We start from the raw sequence: 10992 nt of genomic DNA, 5'->3' as shown, positions 1-10992 counted from the left end.
ATCAATACACACACTCTTATCACTCGAGACTTAGTAGTACTAGCACTCTGTAATCACGATCCAATCGAAGCTCCACCACTTGTAACCGATTTTTGTTATTAATAAACTGGTGGTGATAGTTTTCACCACCAGGGGTTTTTTTCTTGTTATCCTCAGGATAACGGGTTTTTTCCTGGCAACAAATCTCTGTGTTCTAGCATTTCCATTTCAAGCAAGTACCTAGTCTCATTTACTAATTTGGTTACGAAATCATCTTTGTTAATTTTTGACCAAAACATATATATATATATATATATATATATATATATATATATATATATATATATATATATATATATGATAAGGTTAAAATAAAAACCTACTTAAATTGTGAAAACTCTAGAAACTCATTCTCAACCACATGTTTTTAATTAAAATTTGAAACTTGTGGTCCACAATTAAAATTAATAAAAAATATATAAGTGAATATAACTTTTTCTCTTTCCTGAAAACATATATAAAAATTAATAAAAGAATGTTAAAAAATAGCAAAAAATTTTTTTTTTATTTTTTGATATTTTGTATTAAATGTAACAACATATATTACATGTGCAAACCAAAAAAAAACGATGTTACATAGGGTTTTCACAGCTCAAATGGGTTTTCATTTTATACTTCCCCTATATTGTTAGGGCTCGGATTTTCATAATCCTACGCAAATGATATGTTCAAGATAACTCCAAGATATAGTATCCTCCGAAGATACATGTATCCTTAATACATTATTGTGCTAACGATTCCACCGCCTTTCTTTGATGCTTACCAGGTCATACAATGTTCCCATGTGCTCCTAAAGACTCGGACTACTCGTCAACAACCTCAAAGAACGTGTTCAACAAGGTCAAACGGCTACCTTAAATAAAACGTGTTCAAAAAGGAAATGTGGCTGATTGGAAGGGGTCTGTTATCTCCGGAATTACAGGGATGGCTAATCAGGAAAGAATCAATTATTTCCGGAAAAGTAGGAACGGCTAATTGGAATTTAGTCTTCTGTTTCCTTTATTGTAGGCAATCTTATTAGCTCCTTTTGTATATAAATAAAGCTACAAACGGATCATAACACACACTTTATCACATGAGACTTAGCAGTACTCAATCTTTTTAATCAGGATCCAGTTAGAGCTCCACCAATTGTAACCAATTTTTGTTATTAATAAACCGGTGGTGATAGTTTTCACCGCCCGGGGTTTTTTTCTTGTTATCCTCAGGATAACGAGATTTTTCCTCGCAACAAATCGCTGTGTTCTATCATTTTTACATCCGTTACAAGGAAGCACCAAGCCCTAATTACTAATTTGGTTACGAAATTACCTTTGTTAATTTTTGACCAAAACAATTTGGCGCCAACCGTGGGGCTATCGGTGCTTCAATCCATCAAAACCGTTTGTTTCACTCTCAATTACTTTCATCCTTTCATTATGGCCTCACAACCAAAAACAAGCTCCAATCTTGCTTCGGTCACCACTGCTTCGAGGGTTAACCCCGGTCCTCCGTCGGTCCCAAAGAAGAGCGCTCAACCCAAAGGAGAACTTCCACCGTACCCGGGAACCTCTACACGGGTAGATCCGGTTATTTCTAACAATGATATTTTTGCTTGATGAAACTGGTCAAAACTCACATAGAGCAGCAAGAGAAAACCAACTCAAGGCTATTTAAGGAGATTGAATGGATCAAGAAAAAACTAGGGCAAGAGACTACTCCAATCATGCCCTGGGCTCTTGATTTTGGTTCTCCAGGATCATCTATCCTTCAGAATCCCGGATCCTTTGGGACACAATCAACAAGGACTCCGTCTCAGCAGCAGTCAGGATAATGGGGAACTTATCCTCCAGTATCCTCGAAGTTACCCAGACCAATGAGGCCAGAATCTATCAACATGCAGCCTCGTTCAACCACGCCAGCCGGCATATTCTCATCAGGATCTCCGATGGTGTCCTTTGAAGTGCATGTTGGGGATGACATCCTTATGCAGACGTCACCTTATCCTGAGGATATCCTCAATGGAGGAACTAGTCATTAAGCCTTAGGATACTAGAGACCTAACCACAATCTCGGTAATAGTTTACTTAATGCTAATTTATACACTAACCGTGGATCTGTGCAGGATAAGGTGATATCCTACAAGATAGCCAGGGAATTGCGGAAAATGAAGGATATGATTTCCAATATCCCTGGATAATTCGTCCCATAGCTGAAGTTCCGGTAGGCAGTCACAGATTATCCAGGTTCACATGGCCTATATGTGACGTGGAGATCCCCAATAAGTTCCAGACACCCAGCATGAAGCTATACGATGGCACTACGGATCCTGAGGAACACGTAGCTCAGTATAGAGAAAGGATGGAGATCTACCCCATCCCTATTGACATCAAAAAAGCTTGCCTATGCAAGGGGTTCGGTTCAACACTAACGAGACCGGCTCTCAAATGGTTATTGAGTATTCCTTCCAACACTATTACTTCATTTGCTCATTTGATTAACTTATTCAATAATCAATTTTCTTGTAGTAGATCTTTTGATAAAATGACAGGTGATTTATATAGAATTATTCAACATAATAATGAATCCCTAAGGGATTACATAACTAGATTTAGCAGGGAAGCTTTGGATATCCCTAACCTTGATATGGCGGTTGCTGTTGAAGCTCTCAAGATGGGGTTAAAGAAGGATTCATCCTTCTATGATGTTCTTGTCATGACTCCATGTAGGAATCTTGATGAAGTCAGAAACAGGACATTAAGATATATTCGGCTAGAGGATGACAAGAAGGCTCATGTAAGTTTGGTTATCCCGAATTACGAGTCTACCAACAGGAAGTCGGACTCTCCACAGAAGTTCTCTAGACCAAAGCCTTATTCCAAACAAGATACCTACAGGATAAACGTCGTGGAATAAACGAAGACGATGAGGAGTATCCTAAAATCTTTGAATATTGTTTTAATATTGATATTGGTGGTGTAATATGTGCCATGCAGGATTTAGGTTACAAGGCCAGATGGCCCAAGAAAAATGAAAAACCCGGATCCAACAAAGACAAGTCTAAATGGTGTGCAGTCCATGAAGACTTTGGCCATCGCACTGACGATTGTATAGCACTTCGGAAGGAGATAGGATACCTTCTCAGCAAAGGATACCTGAAGGAACTGTTTGGAAACAAACAAGAACAAGAGTCAAGATTCTTCAAGATACCTGAAGGGCACCTTTTCCACCACCGGAGCTAAGGTTGTATCCTTTATCTCGGGAGGATCCGACATTTGTTGAACCTCGTATTCAGCCGCTAAGAAGCGTTCCAAAGAAACAAAGATGGACAACGAAGAAAGACCTCTCCGCACTTCCACGCTGACAACTCAAAGAATCATATCCTTCGATGATGAAGATAGATGTGACCTTGTGGATCCCAACCATGATGGTTTGGTAATCACTTTATGTATAGCTAACTGTTTTGTGCACAGGATACTCGTTGATGGAGGAAGCTCTGTGAACATTATCTAAATGGATGCCTTGAAGAAGATGGATATCCCAGAAACGGAGATTATCCCAAAATCCTCAGTCCTTGTAGGGTTCAGTGGCAAAATCAAGGTTACTTTGGGAGAAATCAAACTTCCAATATATATTGAGGGAACTAACTCTTTACAAAAATTTTGTGTAATTGACTCATTGTCTTGTTGTAATGTGATATTAGGCAGGCCCTGGATCCACAGCATGAAGGCAGTACCCTCAGCTTATCATCAATGTGTGAAACTTCCAAGCCAATGGGGAGTCATCAAGATTGAAATCGATCAGCAAGATGCTAAGGAATGTTATGCTTCATTAATGAAGTGAACTACAAAGCCTACTCAAGCATAGCAATTACAAAGGCAACCAGGGGAGGTTTTGCAAGCCAGGGACCAGGATGTGAAGGAAGTATCCTTGGATTCTCATGATACCGAGATCAAAGTTTTGATAGGATCGGGCATGTCTGAGGATATCGAACAAGGATTGTTATCCTTCTTAAAGAAAAGAGTTTCTACCTTCGCCTGGAAACATGAAGATATGACAGGTATCTCTAAATCCATAATTACTCATAAACTTGGTATAGATAAATCTTTCAGGCCGGTACATCAAAAGCGGAGGAAGTTTGCTCATGAGAGAAACATTATCATACAGGAAGAAGTGCAGAAGCTGCTCAAGACCAAGATGATAAAAGAGGTCCAATATCCTAGATGGTTAGCCAAACTAGTTTTAGTCCAGAAGAAGAATGGAAAGTGGAGAGTGTGTGTGGACTTCACAGACCTGAATAAGGCATGCCCAAAAAACCCATTTCCACTCCCACACATTGATTCGATGGTAGATGCAACTACTGGCCATGAACTACTAACCTTCATGGATGCATCCTCAAGATTTCAACAAATTCAAATGGAACCTTCAGATCAAGAAGATACAGCCTTCATGACTCCCACGGGTATATACTGTTATATTGCAATGCCATTTGGAATAAAAAATGCAGGTGCAACATACCAGAGGCTAGTCAACATGATGTTCAAAGACCAATTGGGGGACACGATGGAAGTCTACATAGACGACATGGTGGTAAAATCAAGAAGGGCTGAGGACCATCTAAAAGACTTGTCCATAGCGTTTGATATCCTGGATGAGTATAACATGAAGTTGAATCCAGCTAAGTGTCATTTTGAGGTCAAAGCAGGAAATTCCTTTTATACATGGTCACCAAAAGAGGAATAGAAGCAAGCCATGAGCTGATCAAGGCTATCCTGGATATCATATCACCAAGAGATGTCAAAGATGTCCAAAGGTTGACAGGAAGAATAGCAGCCCTCAACAGATTCATTTCAAGATCTTCAAAGAAGTGTAAAGACTTCTATGATATCCTGGGGAAGAATCAAAAATTCGAATGGAGAGAGAAGCAAGAAAAGGCGTTGGTAACCTTGAAGGAATACTTATCCTCAGCACCACTCCTGATGAAGCCAGTTGATGGTGAACCATTATCTTTGTACTTAGCTGTTTCGGGGAAAGCAATCAGTGCTGTCCTCGTCAAAGATCATGAAGGTCAACAGCATCCAATATATTATGTAAGTAAAAGTTTACTAGATGCTGAATCCAGGTATTCTTATCTTGAAAAATTAATTTTAGCACTTATAATGACTTCTACTAAATTAAGACATTACTTTGAAACTCATGCTATTCATGTAAAAACTAACTATCCTATTAAAGCTGTTTTGAGAAAACCAGAAATGTCAGGTAGGATGGCAAAGTGGGCTATAAAACTTAGTGCATACGATATTGTGTATGAACCAAGGACAAACATCAAATCTCAGGCGCTTGCCGACTTTGTGGCTGATTTTAGCCAGGATATACTTATAGACAGAGGCGGATCCAGAAATTTTTTATACGGTGGGCACAATACGAACCGCCATAAAATAGATCAACAAAAAACTATGTTAAAAAAACCATTCATTACATATTCAAAATAAAATTCAAAGTACGTCGATTATAATTGTCCTCTGCGTGTTTTCATCTTTTGGAAATGCTCCATTACATCTTCATTAGTTACATTGACAAGTTCATCTACTTCCACAGCACAAATGACACAAGCGTTCAAGAAATCATCACTAATACGATTGCGCAAACTTGACTTTATTCGTTTCATCACCGAAAAAGATCTCTCCACAGATGCAGTTGCAACAGGCAAAACTAATGCTTGCTTTAATAGTCGATAAACCAATGATAAGATAGATGTTTCTTTGTCTTTACCATCATTTTAGAAAGGTCGGCGATACTTTTCATGTTAGCAAACTTTGTGTCTTTTAGAACACTATGATGATATAAGGATACTTGATGCTCAAGCTTAATCTTTTCCCTATCATCAAAATCATATAGATAGAACTCACTCAACCGAAGTAACTTTGATGTGTTGAACTGAGCAAAAGAGTCGCGCGGACTCAAAGCCGCCATATTTTTAAGCAATTCCATGTTAACTTCATTAAAACGATCACCAAATTCCTGAAGCAACTTATCCATAATAGAGTTAAAGCAATCAACCTTGAAATAATGTTGATTGGTGATTTGTTCCTTTGGTTCCGAGATCTTGAAGGAACCATAATATTTCTCCATGTCCAACATTTGAATATTACGCTTACCACAAAAATTAGATACCTTTGCTAAAACTTTATCGAATCCACTTTCTATAAAATTTTGCAAGACCGCTTTGGTTGATTCCACCATTGAAACCGCTTCTAGCATCTCTTGATCTTTCTTTTGAAGTCCTCTTGATAAAGTATCCATTATCCCTAAAATGTGAAACATCAAATGTAGATAAAACAAAGATTCAAATGTTTCAAAGTATTCTAAAATGCCATCCGCATGACGTTTGCGAAGAACATTAGGGCATTCCTTTACAATATGTTCAAGCACATTAACAATGGATGGAAACATATCAATTAAGCGCATAAGTGTTTTGTAGTGAGAATTCCACCGTGTATCTCCCGGCCGTATAAGAGAAAGCTCTTGATTTAACCCACTTCCGGTTATAATTAACCCACAATTAATCTCCTTTGCTACCCTTTCTCTCTCCGTTTCTCGAAGAATGTCATTTCTCTTACAAGAATGTCACACCCGGCCCTGAGTGGCGGAAACAGCCGGGCGCGCGCGAGTGGGGATTGATAATTAAGCACGGGCCATTGCAAACATTTATAGTAAGATTTTCATTGCGCATGAAATATTTAATACAAATACATTACATTGTTTAAAAATTACATAAAAACATCAAAGTATAAAACTGTTGAAGATTTCCACGCCCTATCCCCTTGCGCGGCGGGAACAACCACGCGCATCGAAGGGATAGAACTAAAATCTTCCAAAAAGCTAGTTTTAGATGTTCAGCGTGAGGTGCTCTAAGTGTGACTCCATGCGCTACCTAGTTATCTCCTGAAAGACACGTAAAAACATTTGAATCAGTATAAACTGAGTGAGTTCACAAGTTTTAGTAACTATATTAATCGCATTGCATCATAGTCTTGATAAAATCATATTGAAACACATTTCTGATTTCATGTCTAAACATATACTCGGGAATCCGTATGAAAACATAGATCTGACACATATTTCTGATAAAAGTCGTTCAGCGGCTACGCGCGATCATTACTGGAAGTGTGCTCGTCCATGCAAAGTGGCGCTGCCACTACGAGCTAAATAATATAATGCCGTCCCGCGGTTTACGCGTGGACATTTCTGAAAAAAAACCGTGCTCGTCTATGCAAAGAGGCGCTGCCCCTACGAGCTAATCAATAATTCCGTCCCGCGGGTTACGCGCGGACGTTGTGCCGGAAAACAAGGCGCTCGTCCATGCAAAGAGGCGCGACCCCTACGAGCGGGCTCAAACCCATAGTACTGCCCCATGACCATACTAGGCACTCGTCCATGCAAAGAGGTGCGACCCCTACGAGTGGGTGGATCAAACCAGCAGTCCCTACCCTTAGAGTTCCAATGGTAAAGTGATCACTTACTCGAGTTCTAGCGCACATACATCGAAAACCTTAGATAACCGTTCGCATTGCTCATCATGAAATATAATTTAAACACATAATCGCTTGCATAGCTTGTAAGTATACCATGATAAAACATTATTTAAGTACGTGTCCCTCGCCCCGAAAACAGTTTAAAAACAGTGAAAACAGCGAGAATAGGGGCTGTGAGACTCACCTGTGGTTCTTGTTAAGGGATTAATCGAGATTCGGGTTTTCTTGGTGTTGGCCTCGGAATTGAAGGTCTAGAATGCGATTAAATAACAAGAAGTATATATATTAAGATCAAGAATTAGGAGAATATAAGGGTTGGAAAGCAGATCTCAAGGTTATATTCTAGGCTTACCTGGTAACAGGATCGGAAACGAAAACAACGGATGCTTGGGAGATGATTAGTGCAAGTTGCAGTTCTTAAGAGAGAAGTTTGAAGTGTGTTTTGGGTGATAATTTAGGTTACATATTTATAGGCAAACTCAAGGGAACACAATCCCTTGCTTTAGGGGATTGTAATCTCTTCATATCTAGGTGTAATGATGATAAAGTATGGAAATTATTATTATTTATTTAAGAGTGGAGTAGTGGATAAAAGATTTTGATTTGATTTGGACAGGACATGCAGGTCTGTGGTTGGTGGGAGTAGGGTGGCTGACAGTTGACTTTTCATGTTACAGTGTGCTTTTTCAGGTACTTTGTCAGTGTACAGTAAAAAGTGGAAAATCTCTTAAACACGCTACCGTTTCTTTTTGGGCGGGAGTAATCTCCTTACAACTGGAGAATAGACTAAGTGTTCTGCGCGTATTACTTTGTGCGCATAGCTTTCTGCGTGAAGGACATTTCTTTGCTGCGGGTAGGTGCGTGACCTTCTCGCAGTCAGGGACATTGAGTTTCATTTGTAGATTCTCCAGGTGGTCTTGGTATTTCAACATAGTGATCAGTCATGTTGAAGTCAATTCCATCTTGGAGCTTCAGACAAACTAGTTCTCCATGTTCCCGCCATGCGGGAAGGTTAGTTCCCCTTCCGCACGCGCATAAACGATTTGGGATGCACCCGCCTTAGCATCATGCGAGACGGTCAACCCATTAGACAACATTAAGTTATAGAAACATAAAACCAATACGCTCGCGCATGGCGCATATAACATATGCCCACGCAGGTTCTTAACATGGTGCGCTCGCGCAGGGTGCTCATAACAAATACCCGCGCCGATTCTAACATAGCGCGCTCGCGCAGGGCGCACATAACATGCCCGCGCTGACTAATATGGCGCGCTCGCGCAGGGCGCACATAACGTGCCCGCGCTGATTCTAACATAGCGCGCTTAATATTTACAACCACCTAATTATTAGGTTGATTACTTAGTTTATAGGATTGAGAAATTTACCGGGTGTCACATTCTCCCCCTGTTAAGCGAATTTCGTCCCGAAATTTAGGAGACGTTGCTGGCAGAAGCCATGTTCTGAAAGAGGTGTGGGTATTTCTGGCGCATTTGATCTTCTCTTTCCCAAGTGAATTCAGGCCCACGCCTTGAGTTCCATTAAACCTTTACTAACTTGATTCGACTTCTGCGCAACTTTTGTTCTTTCCAATCGGTTACGGCTATAGGCTCTTCTACGAAGTGCAGTTGTTTGTCGATGTGAATCTCTTCCAACGGTAAAATCAACGTTTCATCAGATAAACACTTTTTGAGGTTGGACACATGAAACGTATCATGAACTCCACTGAGTTCGGCGGGGTAAACGGAGTTTATAAGCAACCGGACCGATCCTTTCCAGGATCTCAAATGGTCCGATGTAGCGCGGATTCAACTTTCCTCGCTTGCCGAAACGGGGGACTCCTTTCCATGGAGAGACTTTCAAAAGTACTTTATCCCCTACTTGAAATTCCAATGGTTTCCTTCGCACATCTGCGTAGCTCTTCTGTCTATCGCGCGCTGTCTTAAGGCGATCCCTTATCTGAAAAATCTTGTCTGTTGTTTCTTGGATCAATTCTGGACCAGTCATTTGCTTGTCACCCACTTCAGCCCAGCACAGTGGGGATCTACACTTGCGCCCATACAAAGCTTCGAACGGCGCAGCCTTGATGCTTGTGTGATAACTGTTGTTGTAAGAAAATTCAACCAATGGGAGATGAGTATCCCAGCTACCACCGAAATCGATTGCGCACGCGCGCAGCATATCTTCCAATGTCTGGATTGTTCGCTCGCTTTGCCCATCCGTTTGGGGATGATATGCCGTACTCATGTCAAGACGAGTACCTAAAGCCCCTTGTAACGATCTCCAAAACCTTGATGTGAACCGACTATCTCTATCAGAAATGATGGACACCGGGACTCCATGTTTTGAAACTACTTCTCGAATATACAGTCGGGCTAACTTTTCCATCTTATCGGTTTCCTTGATCGGCAGGAAGTGCGCTGACTTAGTTAGCCGATCTACAATAACCCAGATCGTGTCATAACCCCCAGGTGTCCTTGGCAGTTTGGTGATGAAGTCCATAGAGATTTGTTCCCACTTCCACATGGGAATTTCTGGCTGCTGAAGTAACCCCGACGGCTTCTGATATTCAGCCTTTACTTTTGAACACGTCAGGCACTTACTGACATACGTCGCGATGGCGCCTTTAAGATTGGGCCACCAATACAGCGCTTTAACATCTTGGTACATCTTGTCTGCGCCAGGATGTACGGAATACCGCGTCTTGTGAGCCTCGTTTAATACTCGCTCACGCAATCCTCCCTTGAGAGGGACCCATATGCGGTTAGCGAAATATAGATTGCCGTTCTTAAGTTCCAAATTCTTAATCATACCCCCAAGGGATTCGTTTTTAGCAAACTCTGGTTTCAAAGCTTCTTGCTGAGCGTCTCGGATGCTGGTAAAGAGATCTGCGCGAATGGTCAGCCTTAGAGCCTTGACTCGTAGTGTTTTTATTCGCTCATTCCTGCTTAGCGCGTCTGCCACCACATTCGCCTTTCCAGGGTGATACTTTATTTCACAATCATAATCGTTCAACAATTCAACCCATCTTCGTTGCCTCATGTTTAAATCCTTTTGATCAAATATATGTTGAAGGCTCTTGTGATCCGTAAAGATTATACACTTTGTACCATAGAGGTAATGGCGCCAAATCTTTAGCGCGAAGACAACCGCTCCAAGTTCCAGATCATGCGTTGTGTAGTTCTTTTCATTGGTCTTGAGTTGGCGCGAGGCATACGCTATGACTTTGTCTCGCTGCATAAGGACACATCCGAGTCCCTGATGTGAAGCGTCGCAGTAAACGACGATGTCGTCCGTCCCCTCGGGCAGAGACAAAATTGGCGCACTACATAACTTCTGTTTCAACATTTGAAACGATGCTTCCTGATTTTCGCCCCAAACAAACTTCTTGTCTTTCTGAGTTAGCGCGGTCAGAGGTAGAGCTATCTTGGAGAAGTTC

General features: G+C 40.9%; 1 protein-coding gene across 1 annotated transcript; it reads right to left on the bottom strand.

Annotated features, from left to right (window-relative positions):
• Positions 1–5527: 5527 nt before the first annotated feature.
• On the bottom strand, positions 5528–6321 carry LOC143557786 (uncharacterized). Its single transcript, XM_077046780.1, has 2 exons — positions 5791–6321; positions 5528–5740 (listed from the first exon to the last, which is right to left on the bottom strand). Exons 1-2 carry the CDS (start codon positions 6319–6321, stop codon positions 5528–5530), a joined length of 744 nt encoding a protein of 247 aa, XP_076902895.1.
• Between the last annotated feature and the right edge of the window lie 4671 nt (positions 6322–10992).

Source organism: Bidens hawaiensis, unplaced genomic scaffold (assembly GCF_021521415.1).
Source record: "Bidens hawaiensis isolate Kalapana, Puna unplaced genomic scaffold, B.hawaiensis_p1.1 tig00019187_1, whole genome shotgun sequence".
NCBI classification, from domain to species: Eukaryota; Viridiplantae; Streptophyta; class Magnoliopsida; order Asterales; family Asteraceae; genus Bidens; species Bidens hawaiensis.
Note: the sequence above shows the minus strand (reverse complement) of the source record. Positions and strands in the feature narration are given on the sequence as shown.